This window comes from Oncorhynchus kisutch, linkage group LG29, assembly GCF_002021735.2.
Source record: "Oncorhynchus kisutch isolate 150728-3 linkage group LG29, Okis_V2, whole genome shotgun sequence".
NCBI classification, from domain to species: domain Eukaryota; kingdom Metazoa; phylum Chordata; class Actinopteri; order Salmoniformes; family Salmonidae; genus Oncorhynchus; species Oncorhynchus kisutch.
In genome coordinates this window covers 38,533,220-38,553,574 of record NC_034202.2, presented here as the reverse complement: position 1 = coordinate 38,553,574, position 20,355 = coordinate 38,533,220, and the positions used below count along the sequence as shown (strand labels likewise).

The following is a 20,355-nucleotide window of genomic DNA, read 5'->3' as shown; positions in this document are numbered from 1 at the left end:
AGTAGACTAATAGCTGCCATAGTAGACCAATAGCTGCCCGTAGTAGACCAATAGCTGCCATAGTAGACTAATAGCTGCTATAGTAGACCAATAGCTGCTATAGTAGACCAATAGCTGCTATAGTAGACTAATAGCTGCTATAGTAGACTAATAGCTGCTATAGTAGACTAATAGCTGCTATAGTAGACTAATAGCTGCTATAGTAGACTAATAGCTGCTATAGTAGACTAATAGCTGCTATAGTAGACCAATAGCTGCTATAGTAGACCAATAGCTGCTATAGTAGACTAATAGCTGCTATAGTAGACCAATAGCTGCTATAGTAGACTAATAGCTGCTATAGTAGACTAATAGCTGCCCGTAGTAGACCAATAGCTGCTATAGTAGACTAATAGCTGCCCGTAGTAGACCAATAGCTGCTATAGTAGACTAATAGCTGCTATAGTAGACTAATAGCTGCTATAGTAGACTAATAGCTGCTATAGTAGACTAATAGCTGCTATAGTAGACCAATAGCTGCTATAGTAGACCAATAACTGCTATAGTAGACCAATAGCTGCTATAGTAGACCAATAGCTGCTATAGTAGACCAATAGCTGCTATAGTAGACTAATAGCTGCTATAGTAGACCAATAGCTGCCCGTAGTAGACCAATAGCTGCTATAGTAGACCAATAGCTGCCCGTAGTAGACCAATAGCTGCTATAGTAGACTAATAGCTGCCCGTAGTAGACCATTAGCTGCTATAGTAGACCAATAGCTGCCCGTAGTAGACCAATAGCTGCTATAGTAGACCAATAGCTGCTATAGTAGACCAATAGCTGCCATAGTAGACCAATAGCTGCTATAGTAGACCAATAGCTGCTATAGTAGACTAATAGCTGCTATAGTAGACTAATAGCTGCTATAGTAGACTAATAGCTGCTATAGTAGACCAATAGCTGCTATAGTAGACCAATAGCTGCTATAGTAGACCAATAGCTGCTATAGTAGACCAATAGCTGCTATAGTAGACTAATAGCTGCTATAGTAGACTAATAGCTGCCCGTAGTAGACCAATAGCTGCCCGTAGTAGACCAATAGCTGCTATAGTAGACTAATAGCTGCTATAGTAGACTAATAGCTGCTATAGTAGACCAATAGCTGCTATAGTAGACTAATAGCTGCTATAGTAGAACAATAGCTGCCCGTAGTAGACCAATAGCTGCTATAGTAGAACAATAGCTGCTATAGTAGACTAATAGCTGCTATAGTAGACTAATAGCTGCTATAATAGACTAATTTTTATTTCACCTTTATTTAACCAGGTAGGCTAGTTGAGAACAAGTTCTCATTTGCAACTGCGACCTGGCCAAGATAAAGCATAGCAGTGTGAGCATACAACAAAGAGTTACACATGGAGTAAACAATTAACAAGTCAATAACACATTAGAAAACAAAGGGGGGGTCTATATACAATGTGTGCAAAAGGCATGAGGAGGTAGGCAAATAATTACAATTTTGCAGATTAACACTGGAGTGATAAATGATCAGATGGTCATGTACAGGTAGAGATATTGGTGTGCAGAAGAGCAGAAAAGTAAATAAATAAAAACAGTATGGGGATGAGGTAGGTGAAAAGGGTGGGCTATTTACCAATAGACTATGTACAGCTGCAGCGATCGGTTAGCTGCTCAGATAGCTGATGTTTGAAGTTGGTGAGGGAGATAAAAGTCTCCAACTTCAGCGATTTTTGCAATTCGTTCCAGTCACAGGCAGCAGAGTACTGGAACGAAAGGCGGCCAAATGAGGTGTTGGCTTTAGGGATGATCAGTGAGATACACCTGCTGGAGCGCGTGCTACGGATGGGTGTTGCCATCGTGACCAGTGAGCTGAGATAAGGCGGAGCTTTACCTAGCATAGACTTGTAGATGACCTGGAGCCAGTGGGTCTGGCGACGAATATGTAGCGAGGGCCAGCCGACTAGAGCATACAAGTCGCAGTGGTGGGTGGTATAAGGTGCTTTAGTGACAAAACGGATGGCACTGTGATAGACTGCATCCAGTTTGCTGAGTAGAGTGATGGAAGCCATTTTGTAGATGACATCGCCGAAGTCGAGGATCGGTAGGATAGTCAGTTTTACTAGGGTAAGCTTGGCGGCTTGAGTGAAGGAGGCTTTGTTGCGGAATAGAAAGCCGACTCTTGATTTGATTTTCGATTGGAGATGTTTGATATGAGTCTGGAAGGAGAGTTTGCAGTCTAGCCAGACACCTAGGTACTTATAGACGTCCACATATTCTAGGTCGGAACCATCCAGGGTGGTGATGCTAGTCGGGCATGCAGGTGCAGGCAGCGACCAGTTGAAAAGCATGCATTTGGTTTTACTAGCGTTTAAGAGCAGTTGGAGGCCACGGAAGGAGTGTTGTATGGCATTGAAGCTTGTTTGGAGGTTAGATAGCACAGTGTCCAAAGACGGGCCGAAAGTATATAGAATGGTGTCGTCTGCGTAGAGGTGGATCAGGGAATCGCCCGCAGCAAGAGCAACATCATTGATATACACAGAGAAAAGAGTCGGCCCGAGAATTGAACCCTGTGGCACCCCCATAGAGACTGCCAGAGGACCGGACAGCATGCCCTCCGATTTGACGCACTGAACTCTGTCTGCAAAGTAATTGGTGAACCAGGCAAGGCAGTCATCCGAAAAACCGAGGCTACTGAGTCTGCCGATAAGAATATGGTGATTGACAGAGTCGAAAGCCTTGGCAAGGTCGATGAAGACGGCTGCACAGTACTGTCTTTTATCGATGGCGGTTATGATATCGTTTAGTACCTTGAGTGTGGCTGAGGTGCACCCGTGACCGGCTCGGAAACCAGATTGCACAGCGGAGAAGGTACGGTGGGATTCGAGATGGTCAGTGACCTGTTTGTTGACTTGGCTTTCGAAGACCTTAGATAGGCAGGGCAGGATGGATATAGGTCTGTAACAGTTTGGGTCCAGGGTGTCTCCCCCTTTGAAGAGGGGGATGACTGCGGCAGCTTTCCAATCCTTGGGGATCTCAGACGAGATGAAAGAGAGGTTGAACAGGCTGGTAATAGGGGTTGCGACAATGGTGGCAGATAGTTTCAGAAATAGAGGGTCCAGATTGTCAAGCCCAGCTGATTTGTACGGGTCCAGGTTTTGCAGCTCTTTCAGAACATCTGCTATCTGGATTTGGGTAAAGGAGAACCTGGAGAGGCTTGGGCGAGGAGCTGCGGTGGGGGCGGAGCTGTTGGCCCGAGGTTGAAGTAGCCAGGCGGAAGGCATGGCCAGCCGTTGAGAAATGCTTATTGAAGTTTTCGATAATCATGGATTTATCAGTGGTGACCGTGTTACCTAGCCTCAGTGCAGTGGGCAGCTGGGAGGAGGTGCGCTTGTTCTCCATGGACTTCACAGTGTCCCAGAACACCAGAATACTAATAGCTGCTATAGTAGACTAATAGCTGCTATAGTAGACTAATAGCTGCTATAGTAGACTAATAGCTGCTATAGTAGACTAATAGCTGCTATAGTAGACTAATAGCTGCTATAGTAGACTAATAGCTGCTATAGTAGACTAATAGCTGCCCGTAGTAGACCAATAGCTGCCCGTAGTAGACTAATAGCTGCTATAGTAGACCAATAGCTGCCCGTAGTAGACTAATAGCTGCTATAGTAGACCAATAGCTGCCCGTAGTAGACTAATAGCTGCTATAGTAGACTAATAGCTGCTATAGTAGACTAATAGCTGCTATAGTAGACTAATAGCTGCTATAGTAGACCAATAGCTGCCCGTAGTAGACTAATAGCTGCTATAGTAGACTAATAGCTGCCCGTAGTAGACCAATAGCTGCCCGTAGTAGACTAATAGCTGCTATAGTAGACTAATAGCTGCCCGTAGTAGACCAATAGCTGCCCGTAGTAGACTAATAGCTGCTATAGTAGACCAATAGCTGCCCGTAGTAGACTAATAGCTGCTATAGTAGACCAATAGCTGCCCGTAGTAGACTAATAGCTGCTATAGTAGACTAATAGCTGCTATAGTAGACTAATAGCTGCTATAGTAGACTAATAGCTGCTATAGTAGACTAATAGCTGCTATAGTAGACTAATAGCTGCTATAGTAGACTAATAGCTGCTATAGTAGACTAATAGCTGCTATAGTAGACTAATAGCTGCTATAGTAGACTAATAGCTGCTATAGTAGACTAATAGCTGCCATAGCCAGGTTATTTATCCTCCAATATGATGACATAGTACCTGCCTTGACTGCATCACACCCGGGAGACGCTCGTTAAGAAAGCTAACGGCAGCTAGCTAGGCTAATTTAGGCTCTGTTCACTTTCTTTCTCACCCTACATAGTTACAAACAACAACACAAACAACAACACAAACAACAACACAAACAACAACACAAACAACAACACAAACAACAACAACTCCATTCAGAATATAAAGCAGCAGCCTACCTGTTGTATCTTAGTTGTTGTAGCCTGTCCTTCGCAATGAACTTTTAAATTCCATCATTTTAATTTTCATCTTCCATTGATTAGATATCTCCTAACTTTTGCCCCACATGGAGGCTCTATGAGACGCGCCGCTCTGGTGAAAAGCACCGAGCAGCAGCATAAATTACAACACTTCTCTCTCTCTCTCTACTATACGGGTCAATCCAGACAAGTCAGTTAAAATTACGCATACCCCAGACCCGTGACACTCATATCAGATCTACCCCAGACCCGTGACACTCATATCAGATCTACCCCAGACCCGTGACACTCATATCAGATCTACCCCAGACCCGTGACACTCATATCAGATCTACCCCAGACCCATGACACTCATATCAGATCTACCCCAGACCCGTGACACTCATATCAGATCTACCCCAGACCCGCTCTGGTTCCGGATCGGGTCTCGTGTTTTCTGGTACAAGTGGATCCGTGTTTGAAGGTTTTGAGTCTGTATTTAAGAAGCATATGAATACACAAGAACACACGTTATTTAAAAGGAAGCTCTATCTAACTAAGCTGTCAACACATCCGCAAAAGTGGACAGTTTGTGTGTTTTGGGGGCATTTCATTTGTGATGGAACCAACAATGTTTCCACCAGACTATTCCCACAATTTAATGAAACATTCTGGAAACATATTAAATGTGTTCTAGGAATGTTCCTGGAAACAGATTAAATGTGTTCTAGGAATGTTTCCGGAAACAGATTAAATGTGTTCTAGGAATGTTCCTGGAAACAGATTAAATGTGTTCTAGGAATGTTTCCAGAAACAGATTAAATGTGTTCTAGGAATGTTTCCAGAAACAGATTAAATGTGTTCTAGGAATGTTTCCAGAAACATATTAAATGTGTTCTAGGAATGTTTCCAGAAACAGATTAAATGTGTTCTAGGAATGTTCACCACGAATGGACAGTTTTTGTGTTCAGAGAACGTTTGACGCGACCGAACGAATCTTCTGGGGAACTTTCAAAGAACCAATTTTGGTTTTCTGCGAAAAACATTGTGTTGTTACATGACCTGGAAACCTAATGAGAACGTTTGAGGAACGTTCTGTGTTGGATGTTACAAATGTTGTACACAACATTTTAGTGAACGTTATGAGAACATTCCAATAATATTTTAGCTGTTGATAATTTCAGTTTATAGGACAAAACAAGCAAGTGTAGTGTAGAGAATCTATGTACCATCTAAACCGCTGTGAAATACATTGCATTTTCAGCTGTTTGAAGATGGAGTATGAAACCAAATATTCTTTTAGTTTTTTTAAAACATAAGAACTGGGAGCACAGAAATAGCACACATACAGTACAGTAGAACAGATCAACCACTTCTTAGACTTGCTTTCAATGAGAATGACAGATCTATAACACACTTTTCTATGTGAATTTGGTGAAAGAAGGTTACATACTGCAGCTTTAAAAACCTTTTGTTATAAAAACATTCTCTCAATGTTTTTGGGGAGATGTTGTCATCCTCATGTCAGATGAAACACTCACTAGAACTTATTGAGAATCTTAGCTAATGTTCTAGGTCACTTCTTTTCCCACTTCAACAGGATGTAGGAACTCCTCTCCCTCTCAGGCATTTTCTTTTAAGCCTGATAGGTTAGGTTAAACCAAGCCCCAATGTCCTCTCCTCTCCTGTGCTCTCTTCTCTCCCCTTTTCCTTAGCTCTCCCCTCTCCTATCATCTCTCCTAACCGCACATCTCCTCCCCTCCCATCTTCTCTCCTATTCTCTCCCCTCCTTTCCTCTCCTCTCAACACCTCCAATCCCCTCCTCTCTCTCCACTGGCTGCTGTTATTCAGTTAGCTTGTTTTTTTACCGCCTCAAGCACAACTAGCCTCATCTAAGGACTACCCACAAACACCCTCTCAGCTTTGACATTTAAAAAGAACCTCTCTCTCTCGCTCCCTCTCGCTCTCTCTCTCGCTCCCCTCTCTCTCTCTCTCGCTCCCCTCTCTCTCTCTCTCTCCCTCTCTCTCCCTCTCTCTCTCTCTCTCTCCCTCTCTCTCTCTCTCTATCTCTCTCTCCATCTCTCTTTTCTAATATTATGGCTATGTACAGTGTGGCAACGATAATGCCCACAGAATGTAACAGAATGTCCTAACCTGCACTGTAAAACTCCCATCAGGAGCTGTAACTGAGGCTGAGGGCGGCAGGGCTGAGATTTAGAATCTAACCTTTAAAATAGCAAGGTAATGAAGGGTATACCAGGAAGTTAACTCTCTCCCTCTGTCCCTCTCTGTCTCTCTCTCTCTCTGTGTCCCCCCCCTCTCTCTCTCTCTCTGTGTCTCTCCCCCCCCTCTCTCTCTGTCCCTCTCTGTCTCTCTCTGTCTCTCAATTCAATTCAATTCAAGGGGCTTTATTGGCATGGGAAACATGTGTTAACATTGCCAAAGCAAGTGAGGTAGATAATATACAAAAGTGAGATAAACAATACAACTTAACAGTAAACATTACACACACTAGCCAATTTTTCTGATTTATACGAAATTGTTTGACTACAGAGGTAGCAAAACTGTACTTCAAATCTATGATACTCCCCCACTTAACATACTGCTTGACTAGTTGGGCCCAAGCTTGCTGTACAACATTAAAACCTATTCAGTCTGTCTACAAACAGGCTCTCAAAGTGCTTGATAGGAAGCCCAATAGCCATCATCATTGTCACATCCTTAGAAAGCATGAGCTCTTGAGTTGGGAAAATCTTGTGCAATACACCGACGCATGTCTTGTATTCAAGATCCTCAATGGCCTGGCTCCCCCTCCACTCAATATTTTTGTTAAACAGAAAACCCAGACATATGGCAGCAGATCCACAAGGTCTGCCATGAGAGGTGACTGTATAGTTCCCCTAAGGAAAAGCACCTTTAGTAAATCTGCATTCTCTGTGAGAGCTTCCCATGTCTGGAATACACTGCCATCAGACACACATAACTGCACCACATATCACACTTTCACAAAATGCTTGAAGACATGGCTAAAGGTCAATCAGATTTGTGAACATGGTCCCTAGCTGTGTGTTGCCACTCCATGTTGTCTGTTGTCTGTAGCTTGTGAGGTGTGGAAACACTCTGTTGCTTTTATGAATTTTGTCTTGCTGCTTTTTGTTTTATGTTGCTCTGTCTGTATGCTACGTCTTGCTTGTCCTATGTTGCTCTGTCTGTATGCTACGTCTTGCTTGTCCTATGTTGCTCTGTCTGTATGCTACGTCTTGCTTGTCCTATGTTGCTCTGTCTGTATGCTACGTCTTGCTTGTCCTATGTTGCTCTGTCTGTATGCTACGTCTTGCTTGTCCTATGTTGCTCTGTCTGTATGCTACGTCTTGCTTGTCCTATGTTGCTCTGTCTGTATGCTACGTCTTGCTTGTCCTATGTTGCTCTGTCTGTATGCTACGTCTTGCTTGTCCTATGTTGCTCTGTCTGTATGCTACGTCTTGCTTGTCCTATGTTGCTCTGTCTGTATGCTATGTCTTGCTTGTCCTATGTTGCTCTGTCTGTATGCTACGTCTTGCTTGTCCTATGTTTCTCTGTCTGTATGCTATGTCTTGCTTGTCCTATGTTGCTCTGTCTGTATGCTACGTCTTGCTTGTCCTATGTTGCTCTGTCTGTATGCTATGTCTTGCTTGTCCTATGTTGCTATTGTCTATATTGTAATTGTTTTTAATAACCTGCCCAGGGACTGCGGTTGAAAATTAGCCGGTTGGCTAAAACCGGAACTTTTACTGAAATGTTGATTAATGTGCACTGTCCCTGTAAAAATAATAAATAAACTCAAACTCATATTTTCAAAACAATAAAGAGATTACAAATGTCATATTACGTATATATATACAGTGTTGTAACAATGTACAAATGGTCAAGGGTACACAAGGGAAAATAAATAAGCAGAAATATGGGTTGTATTTACAATGGTGTTTGTTCTTCACTGGTTGCCCTTTTCTTGTGGCAACAGGTCACAAATCTTGCTGCTGTGATGGCACACTGTGGAATTTCACCCAGTAGATATGGGAGTTTATCAAAATTGGATTTGTTTTGAATTCTTTGTGGTTCTGTGTAATCTGAGGGAAATATGTTTCTCTAATATGGTCATACGTTGGACAGGAGGTTAGGAAGTGCAGCTCAGTTTCCACCTCATTTTGTGGGCAGTGAGCACATAGCCTGTCTTCTCTTGAGAGCCATGTCTGCCTATAGTCTGGAAATAGTCAAAGCTTTCCTTAAGTTTGGGTCAGTCACAGTGGTCAGGTATTCTGCCGCTGTGTACTCTCTGTGTAGGGCCAAATAGCATTCTAGTTTGCTCTGTTTTTTTGTTAATTCTGTCCAGACAGCACAGGCACTTAGCTCGGAGCGCATTGAAATGACCAGGGTGGTTGAAAACAGCCGTAATGAGCTCACCTTAATGAGGTATCTCTTAATGAGGTGTTCCTAACGATGTAGCCGAGGCATACAATGGACTGGCACTATACCCACTCCCACAGCTAATTCACTGGACTGGCACTATGCCCACTGAAACAGCTAATTCACTGAACTGGCACTATACCCACTGAAACAGCTAATTCACTGGACTGGCACTATGCCCACTGAAACAGCTAATTCACTGGACTGGCACTATGCCCACTGAAACAGCTAATTCATTGGACTGGCACTATACCCATTGAAACAGCTAATTCACTGGACTGGCACTATACCCACTGAAACAGCTAATTCATTGGACTGGCACTATACCCACTGAAACAGCTAATTCACTGGACTGGCACTATACCCACTGAAACAGCTAATTCAAATTGTCATCATTAAGAGCTGAGCTACGGTGTGCATCAGAGTGTCAAGTATAACTGTTGGCCTCTCTCTCTCTCTTTCTCTCTCTCTCCCTCTCTCTCTCTCTCTCTCTCCCTCCCTCTTCTCTCTCTCTCTCTCTCTCTCTCTTTCTCTCTCTCTCACTCCTCTCTTTTCTCCCTCTTCTCTCTCCCCTCTCTTTCTCCTCTCTATTTTCCATCTCCTCCATCTTTCTTCAATCACCTGTCCAATAGGACCCATAAGTGAAGGGTATAGAGAGGACAGTGAGGTTGCATCCCAAATGACATCATATTCTTTACATGGAACACATAGTATACAACTTCAGTCAGGTGTGTAGGGCAAAAACTAAAAATGTGCATGTCCCCAGGACCAGGATGAAGAAACCCTGTCGTAGGGGGCTGATGTGAAGCAGTCAGCAGAAACAGCATGAAACACATGTCAGATCTTAATTTGACTCTGCAATGCAGGAAATTAACAACAGTGTATTCACGGTTTAAAAAAGCCTCTGAAATTTCAGAATTTGCACTTGGAAATTCCAACATGATTTTTCCATGCAACAAAATGGATCAACCCCGACAAAAATGTAAATGAATTATAATCCACATAACATTTCACATTTCCTGTTGCTGCAGGATTATTTTCCTGCTGTAGCAAACTGGCTTAAATTAAGATCCTACATCTGTAGCAGCAGCAGTCGTCTAGAACTAAAACAGGCTGCCATGGAGACCACCGCTCTACTGCTGCTCTGAGCAGCCAATCACAAGCCAGGGTCAGAGGTTGAAAGTCAGGATATGAACTGGAAACACATTCTCCCCTGGAGAAGAAAAGGACTGGCACAATAACATTCTAGAATAGAACAGTGAGGTAGGCTGTGCACTAAATGGCACCCTATTCCCTATAGTGCACTACTTTTGACTTGAAGCAACATAGGGCTCTGGTCTAAAGTAGTGCACTATATAGGGAATAGGGTGCCATTTGGGACATACTCGGGGGAAAATAACCTAAAGGGACGAAACGCTCACTTCCACTAGTGAATAAATGTCTCTCTCTCTTCCTAGTCCTGGGGTTGTTTCAAAGGTCACTGCTTCTTTCCTTTCAACTGTTCTCTCCTTTATTGTGTTTGATTTATCCTTTGTTTAACCAGGCAAGTCAGTTAAGAACAAATTCTTATTTACGATGACGGCCAAACCCAAACCCGGACGACGCTGGGCCAATTGTGCACCGCCCTATGGGACTCCCAATCACGGTCGGTTGTGATACAGCCTGGAATCGAACCAGGGTGTCTGTAGTGGCGTCTCGGGAGGTTCAAGCTTCTTCTCTGTTCTCTTTTCTGTTCTTCAACCCTCTAATTATTTACACGCTATGATCAGGACAGTACTATGATCAGGACAGTACTATGATCAGGACAGTACTATGATCAGGACAGTACTATGATCAGGACAGTTCTATGATCAGGACAGTACTATGATCAGGACAGTACTATGATCAGGACAGTTCTATGATCAGGACAGTACTATGATCAGGACAGTACTATGATCAGGACAGTCTATGATCAGGACAGTTCTATGATCAGGACAGTACTATGATCAGGACAGTACTATGATCAGGACAGTTCTATGATCAGGACAGTACTATGATCAGGACAGTACTATGATCAGGACAGTACTATGATCAGGACAGTACTATGATCAGGACAGTTCTATGATCAGGACAGTACTATGATCAGGACAGTACTATGATCAGGACAGTTCTATGATCAGGACAGTACTATGATCAGGACAGTACTATGATCAGGACAGTTCTATGATCAGGACAGTTCTATGATCAGGACAGTTCTATGATCAGGACAGTACTATGATCAGGACAGTACTATGATCAGGACAGTACTATGATCAGGACAGTTCTATGATCAGGACAGTACTATGATCAGGACAGTACTATGATCAGGACAGTTCTATGATCAGGACAGTACTATGATCAGGACAGTACTATGATCAGGACAGTTCTATGATCAGGACAGTTCTATGATCAGGACAGTTCTATGATCAGGACAGTACTATGATCAGGACAGTACTATGATCAGGACAGTACTATGATCAGGACAGTTCTATGATCAGGACAGTTCTATGATCAGGACAGTACTATGATCAGGACAGTACTATGATCAGGACAGTTCTATGATCAGGACAGTACTATGTTCTGGACAGTACTATGATCAGGACAGTACTATGATCAGGACAGTACTATGATCAGGACAGTACTAGCATGTGGACAGTACTATGATCAGGACAGTACTATGATCAGGACAGTACAAAGATGTGGACAGGACTAGACTAGGTTAGGTTGGCTGCGCTATGATGGGTTCATATTGGTCGTAATGAGTGTATCCAGATGGTACTGAACAGGACACACACACACACACACACACACACTCACACACACACTCAGTCCCTACCTTAGCGGGTGTGTGTATCCAGATGGCAGCGTTGAAGAGGACGTGGTCACACAGCTGTTTGAGGAGTGGCGCCCCGTGGGTTAACCCGTCCAGGTACTTAGCAAAGGACAAGAACTGTTCCAGCACCGCTCTGGTGATGTGGACCCTGGACGACTGGAGAGAGAGAGAGAGTCAACCTGTCAATCAATCACTCAAACCATAAGGACTGATCTAACACCGCTCTGGTGATGTGGACCCTGGACGACTGGAGAGAGAGAGAGTCAACCTGTCAATCAATCACTCAAACCATAAGGACTGATCTAACACCGCTCTGGTGATGTGGACCCTGGACGACTGGAGAGAGAGAGAGTCAACCTGTCAATCAATCACTCAAACCATAAGGACTGATCTAACACCGCTCTGGTGATGTGGACCCTGGACGACTGGAGAGAGAGAGAGTCAACCTGTCAATCAATCACTCAAACCATAAGGACTGATCTAACACCGCTCTGGTGATGTGGACCCTGGACGACTGGAGAGAGAGAGAGTCAACCTGTCAATCAATCACTCAAACCATAAGGACTGATCTAACACCGCTCTGGTGATGTGGACCCTGGACGACTGGAGAGAGAGAGAGTCAACCTGTCAATCAATCACTCAACCCATAAGGACTGATCTAACACCGCTCTGGTGATGTGGACCCTGGACGACTGGAGAGAGAGAGAGTCAACCTGTCAATCAATCACTCAAACCATAAGGACTGATCTAACACCGCTCTGGTGATGTGGACCCTGGATGACTGGAGAGAGAGAGAAGAGGGAGAGAGAAGAGGGAGAGAGAGAGAGGAGGGAGAGAGAGAGAAGAGGGAGAGAGAGAGAGAAGAGGGAGAGAGAGAAGAGGGAGAGAGAGAGAGAAGAGGGAGAGGGAGAAGAGGGAGAGAGAGAGAGAAGAGGGAGAGCGAGAGAAGAGGGAGAGAGAGAGAAGAGGGAGGGAGAGAGAGAAGAGGGAGAGAGAGAGAAGAGAGAGAAGAGGGAGAGAGAGAGAAGAGGGGGAGAGAGAGAGAGAAGAGGGAGGGAGAGAGAGAAGAGGGAGAGAGAGAGAAGAGGGAGAGAAGAGAGAGAAGAGGGAAAGAGAGAGAAGAGGGAGAGAGAAAATAGAAACCTAGATAAATTAAAACAACTCAGTTTTGAGTTCAGGTTAAAATGCATGGAACAAAACAGAAATGACAAGATATACACACGACATGGGAAGAGCTACGATATGGAAGACACGGGAAGATAGTGTGTAGTGGTAGTGTGGTAATGTGAATATGCAAAGGTACAATGCAGCTACAGATGTGAAAAAAAACCCAGGCCAAGGTCAAGGGCTGGTCAACGACAGTAGCAAACGACTTGTAAAGTTGAAACGAAAACGTACCTTCTCCAGCAGGTACCCGATCACCAGGAATCCCTTTCCACCCAGCATCTGTTCCTGCATGGCCACGGAGCTCTTCAACAGCTCAACCAGGAACGCCAGGAGGGTGGCACTGCAACAACACAAACATACAGATTAACACAAATACATGTATATATATATATATATACACAAACACACATACACGCACGCACGCACGCACGCACGCACGCACGCACGCACGCACGCACACACACACACACACACACACACACACACACACACACACACACACACACATACATACACACACACACACACACACACACAGACACACACACACACACACACACACAACACAGAACACTCCGAGGTGAGGGCCCTCGGAGTGTGGTGTCAGGAAAATAACCTCACACTCAACGTCAACAAAACTAAGGAGATGATTGTGGACTTCAGGAAACAGCAGAGGGAACACCCCCCTATCCACATCGATGGAACAGTAGTGGAGAGGGTAGCAAGTTTTAAGTTCCTCGGCATACACATCACAGACAAACTGAATTGGTCCACTCACACAGACAGCATCGTGAAGAAGGCGCAGCAGCGCCTCTTCAACCTCAGGAGGCTGAAGAAATTCGGCTTGTCACCAAAAGCACTCACAAACCTCTACAGATGCACAATCGAGAGCATCCTGGCGGGGTGTATCACCGCCTGGTATGGCAACTGCACCGCCCTCAACCGTAAGGCTATCCAGAGGGTAGTGAGGTCTGCACAACGCATCACCGGGGGCAAACTACCTGCCCTCCAGGACACCTACACCACCCGATGCTACAGGAAGGCCATAAAGATCATCAAGGACATCAACCACCCGAGCCACTGCCTGTTCACCCCGCTGTCATCCAGAAGGCGAGGTCAGTACAGGTGCATCAAAGCTGGGACCGAGAGACTGAAAAACAGCTTCTATCTCAAGGCCATCAGACTGTTAAACAGCCACCACTAACATTGAGTGGCTGCTGCCAACACACTGACTCAACTCCAGCCACTTTAATAATGGGAATTGATGGGAAATTATGTAAATATATCACTAGCCACTTTAAACAATGCTACCTTATATAATGTTACTTACCCTACATTATTCATCTCATATGCATATGTATATACTGTACTCTATATCATCGACTGCATCCTTATGTAATACATGTATCACTAGCCACTTTAACTATGCCACTTTGTTTACATACTCATCTCATATGTTATACTGTACTCGATATCATCTACTGTATCTTGCCTATGCTGCTTTGTACCCTCACTCATTCATATATCCTTATGTACATATTCCTTATCCCCTTACACTGTGTATAAGACAGTAGTTTTTTTTGGAATTGTTAGTTAGATTACTTGTTCGTTATTACTGCATTGTCGGAACTAGAAGCACAAGCATTTCGCTACACTCGCATTAACATCTGCTAACCATGTGTATGTGACAAATAAAATTTGATTTGATTTGATTTGATTTGAAAGACAAACACATTATTTCTAAATAAATATATGTAATGTGGCTGTTAACAAATATTTATTCAGTGAATGTGAAAAGACAATAACATTATACACACAAACATACTGTTAGGAGAGGAGACATTAACTACTCTCTGTTAGGAGAGGAGACATTAACTACTCTCTGTTAGGAGAGGAGACATTAACTACTCTCTGTTAGGAGAGGAGACATTAACTACTCTCTGTTAGGAGAGGAGACATTAACTACTCTCTGTTAGGAGAGGGGACATTAACTACTCTCTGTTAGGAGAGGAGACATTAACTACTCTCTGTTAGGAGAGGAGACATTAACTACTCTCTGTTAGGAGAGGAGACATTAACTACTCTCTGTTAGGAGAGGAGACATTAACTACTCTCTGTTAGGAGAGGAGACATTAACTACTCTCTGTTAGGAGAGGAGACATTAACTACTCTCTCTTAGGAGAGGAGACATTTACTACTCTCTGTTGGAGAGGAGACATTAACTACTCTCTGTTAGGAGAGGAGACATTAACTAGTCTCTGTTAGGAGAGGAGACATTAACTACTCTCTGTTAGGAGAGGGGACATTAACTAGTCTCTGTTAGGAGAGGGGACATTAACTAGTCTCTGTTAGGAGAGGAGACATTAACTACTCTCTGTTAGGAGAGGGGACATTAACTAGTCTCTGTTAGGAGAGGAGACATTAACTACTCTCTCTTAGGAGAGGAGACATTAACTACTCTCTCTTAGGAGAGGAGACATTTACTACTCTCTGTTAGGAGAGGAGACATTAACTACTCTCTGTTAGGAGAGGAGACATTAACTAGTCTCTGTTAGGAGAGGAGACATTAACTACTCTCTGTTAGGAGAGGGGACATTAACTAGTCTCTGTTAGGAGAGGGGACATTAACTAGTCTCTGTTAGGAGAGGAGACATTAACTACTCTCTGTTAGGAGAGGGGACATTAACTAGTCTCTGTTAGGAGAGGAGACATTAACTAGTCTCTGTTAGGAGAGGAGACATTAACTACTCTCTGTTAAGGAGAGGAGACATTAACTACTCTCTGTTAGGAGAGGAGACATTAACTACTCTCTGTTAGGAGAGGAGACATTAACTACTCTCTGTTAGGAGAGGAGACATTAACTACTCTCTGTTAGGAGAGGAGACATTAACTACTCTCTGTTAGGAGAGGAGACATTAACTAGTCTCTGTTAGGAGAGGAGACATTAACTACTCTCTGTTAGGAGAGGGGACATTAACTAGTCTCTGTTAGGAGAGGGGACATTAACTAGTCTCTGTTAGGAGAGGAGACATTAACTACTCTCTGTTAGGAGAGGGGACATTAACTAGTCTCTGTTAGGAGAGGAGACATTAACTAGTCTCTGTTAGGAGAGGAGACATTAACTACTCTCTGTTAAGGAGAGGAGACATTAACTACTCTCTGTTAGGAGAGGAGACATTAACTACTCTCTGTTAGGAGAGGAGACATTAACTACTCTCTGTTAGGAGAGGAGACATTAACTACTCTCTGTTAGGAGAGGAGACATTAACTACTCTCTGTTAGGAGAGGAGACATTAACTACTCTCTGTTAGGAGAGGAGACATTAACTAGTCTCTGTTAGGAGAGGAGACATTAACTAGTCTCTGTTAGGAGAGGAGACATTAACTAGTCTCTGTTAGGAGAGGAGACATTAACTACTCTCTGTTAGGAGAGTGGATGAGTTATTATAGTACTGTAACAGTGTAGTATTATAGTACTGTAACAGTGTAGATATATAGTACTGTAACAGTGTAGTATTATAGTACTGTAACAGTGTAGAGATATAGTACTGTAACAGTGTAGAGATATAGTACTGTAACAGTGCAGTATAATAGTACTGTAACAGTGTAGTATAATAGTATTGTAACAGTGTAGTATTATAGTACTGTAACAGTGTAGTATTATAGTACTGTAACAGTGTAGTATTATAGTACTGTAACAGTGTAGAGATATAGTACTGTAACAGTGTAGTATTATAGTACTGTAACAGTGTAGTATTATAGTACTGTAACAGTGTAGAGATATAGTACTGTAACAGTGTAGTATAATAGTACTGTAACAGTGTATAGATATAGTACTGTAACAGTGTAGTATAATAGTACTGTAACAGTGTAGAGATATAGTACTGTAACAGTGTAGAGATATAGTACTGTAACAGTGTAGAGATATAGTACTGTAACAGTGTAGTATTATAGTACTGTAACAGTGTAGAGATATAGTACTGTAACAGTGTAGAGATATAGTACTGTAACAGTGTAGAGATATAGTACTGTAACAGTGTAGTATTATAGTACTGTAACAGTGTAGTATTATAGTACTGTAACAGTGTAGAGATATAGTACTGTAACAGTGTAGTATAATAGTACTGTAACAGTGTAGAGATATAGTACTGTAACAGTGTAGAGATATAGTACTGTAACAGTGTAGTATTATAGTACTGTAACAGTGTAGAGATATAGTACTGTAACAGTGTAGAGATATAGTACTGTAACAGTGTAGTATTGTATCACTGTAACAGTGTAGAGATATAGTACTGTAACAGTGTAGTATTATAGTACTGTAACAGTGTAGTATTATAGTACTGTAACAGTGTAGCATTGTATCACTGTAACAGTGTAGAGATATAGTACTGTAACAGTGTAGTATTATAGTACTGTAACAGTGTAGAGATATAGTACTGTAACAGTGTAGAGATATAGTACTGTAACAGTGTAGTATTATAGTACTGTAACAGTGTAGAGATATAGTACTGTAACAGTGTAGAGATATAGTACTGTAACAGTGTAGAGATATAGTACTGTAAAAGTGTAGAGATATAGTACTGTAACAGTCTATTTATCCCTCTGTCCGGCCTCCCTGTGTCTCTCTGTCTTTATACAAACCATGAAGTATTAACCATAGTAGAGTGGTTCAGTCCCCTCTCTCCCTCTCTCCCCCTCTCTCCTTCTCTTCCCCCTCTCTCCTTCTCTCCCCCCTCTATCCTTCTCTCCCCCCTCTCTCCTTCTCTCCCCCTCTCTCCTTCTCTCTCATTCTCTCCCCCCTCTCTCACTCTCTCCCCCCTCTCTCCCTCCTCCCTCCCTCCTACTCACCACACGCTGGTGTCCACAGAGCTGTCGTTGAGTTGTCTGTAGTCCAGTTGTGAGAAGAGAGGGAAGAGGACCTGAATCCCTCCTATAGAATGGATGGCACTGTGGATGGAGTGGGTCACTATGGCCTTCACATCCTAGACATGAGAGAACACACTGTTAGGACACACACACACAGACACACACACACACACACACACACACACACAGACACACACACACACACACACACACACACACACACCACTAACCTGCAGCATGAGTGCGTGTGGTGAGTGAACGAAGATGGATGCGTTCTCTCTGGGCGATGACTCCAGACAGAGCTGTGCGTCGGTGGCCTTGGCGTTGTAGGTGAAAGAGATGGAGCTGGCCTGCTTCCCGTCATACAGGACCTGCAGTACATTACACGACACATTTCAGTCGTTTAACAGACGTCTCTTATCCAGAGGCACTTGTTCATCTTATGATAGCTAGGTAAGACAACCACATACCGTATGTCAATGACCTGCCTACCTGCTTATGGTGCTCGGCCAGGTGGATGTCACTCTCCGACTTAAACTTAAAGGTGCTCTACAGAAGTGAGAGGAGAGAGGAAGGAGGGTGGGGGTGGGTGGAAAGGTGAGGGGTCAGGAGAGGGAGAGAGGGGGAAGGAGGGTGGGGGTGGGTGGAAAGGTGAGGGGTCAGGAGAGGGAGAGAGGAGGAAGGAGGGTGGGGGTGGGTGGAAAGGTGAGGGGTCAGGAGAGGGAGAGAGGGGGAAGGAGGGTGGGGGTGGGTGGAAAGGTGAGGGGTCAGGAGAGGGAGAGAGGAGGAAGGAGGGTGGGGGTGGGTGGAAAGGTGAGGGGTCAGGAGCGGGAGAGAGGGGGAAGGAGGGTGGGGGTGGGTGGAAAGGTGAGGGGTCAGGAGAGGGAGAGAGGGGGAAAGAGCGGAGAGAGAGAGAGCAGAGAGAGGGGGAAGGAGGGAGGAGGAAAGGGAGAGAGCAAGGGTAGAGAGGAGTGAGAGGAAGAAGGGGAAGGGAGATAGAGAGGGGGGAAGTTGACGGAGAGAGAGGGGGAGGGGAGAAAGAGAGAGACAGGGAGGAGAGGGAGGGGAAAGGGGGAGGAAGGGAGAGAGACAGGGAGGAGAGGGAGGGGAAAGGGGGAGGAATGGAGGTGAGGGAGAGGGAGGGGAAAGGGGAGGAAGGGAGAGAGTCAGGGAGGAGAGGGAGGGGAAAGGGGGAGGAAGGGAGAGAGACAGGGAGGAGAGGGAGGGGAAAGGGGGAGGAAGGGAGGTGAGGGAGAGGGAGGGGAAAGGGGGAGGAAGGGAGGTGAGGGAGAGGGAGGGGAAAGGGGGAGGAAGGGAGGTGAGGGAGAGGGAGGGGAAAGGGGGAGGAAGGGAGAGAGACAGGGAGGAGAGGGAAAGGGAGGGGAAAGGGGTAGAAGGGAGGTGAGGGAGAGGGAGAGGGAGGGGAAAGGGGGAGGAAGGGAGAGAGAGTTGAGTCAAGGTTGTATAACTAAGACATTCTAAGCTTCAAGGCCTCAGCTCTCTGACATCACCAATACAAACAGAAAACACAAGTCACTTATGAATTCCTCCCAGAAACAGAAAGGGCAGGGACAGAAAGGAAGTGAAATAGAATGGTGTGTGTGTGTGTGTGTGTGTGTGTGTGTGTGTGTGTGTGTGTGTGTGCGTGCGTGCGTGCGTGCGTGTGTGTGTGTGTGCGCGTGTGCGTGTGTACATGTGCGTGTGTGTTCGGGTGCGCGCCAAATTCACCCAGAATGGCAAAGTCATCGAACAACGGCACAGGACAAAAGAGGAGGAGCATATGTATAAATTAGAGCAGAGCGTGATATCTCCACTACAGATACAGGAAGAAGAGATGATATCTCCACTATAGATACAGGAAGAAGAGATGATATCTCCACTATAGATACAGGAAGAAGAGATGATATCTCCACTATAGATACAGGAAGAAGAGATGATATCTCCCACTACAGATACAGGAAGAAGAGATGATATCTCCACTATAGATACAGGAAGAAGACGTGATATCTCCACTATAGATACAGGAAGAAGAGATGATATCTCCACTACAGATACAGGAAGAAGAGATGATATCTCCACTACAGATACAGGAAGAAGAGATGATATCTCCACTATAGATACAGGAAGAAGAGATGATATCTCCACTACAGATACAGGAAGAAGAGATGATATCTCCACTATAGATACAGGAAGAAGAGATGATATCTCCACTATAGATACAGGAAGAAGAGATGATATCTCCACTATAGATACAGGAAGAAGAGATGATATCTCCACTATAGATACAGGAAGAAGAGATGATATCTCCACTATAGATACAGGAAGAAGAGATGATATCTCCACTATAGATACAGGAAGAAGAGATGATATCTCCACTATAGATACAGGAAGAAGAGATGATATCTCCACTATAGATACGGAAGAAGAGATGATATCTCCACTATAGATACAGGAAGAAGAGATGATATCTCCACTACAGATACAGGAAGAAGAGATGATATCTCCACTATAGATACAGGAAGAAGAGATGATATCTCCACTATAGATACAGGAAGAAGAGATGATA

The 20,355-nt window shown here is 44.0% G+C and overlaps 1 protein-coding gene across 1 annotated transcript in view; it reads right to left on the bottom strand.

Moving 5' to 3' along the window:
- Positions 1-19,535, bottom strand: part of LOC109884410 (neurobeachin-like) — a 56,299-nt gene extending 36,764 nt beyond the window's left edge. Inside the window, exons 1-6 of the mRNA XM_031809085.1 lie at positions 19,518-19,535; positions 18,282-18,338; positions 18,020-18,160; positions 17,772-17,905; positions 13,156-13,264; positions 11,761-11,913 (exon numbers count right to left, since the gene is read on the bottom strand). Of these exons, the coding sequence (XP_031664945.1) occupies positions 11,761-11,913; positions 13,156-13,264; positions 17,772-17,905; positions 18,020-18,160; positions 18,282-18,338; positions 19,518-19,535 (612 nt within the window). The remainder of the gene's footprint in view (positions 1-11,760; positions 11,914-13,155; positions 13,265-17,771; positions 17,906-18,019; positions 18,161-18,281; positions 18,339-19,517) is intronic.
- Between the last annotated feature and the right edge of the window lie 820 nt (positions 19,536-20,355).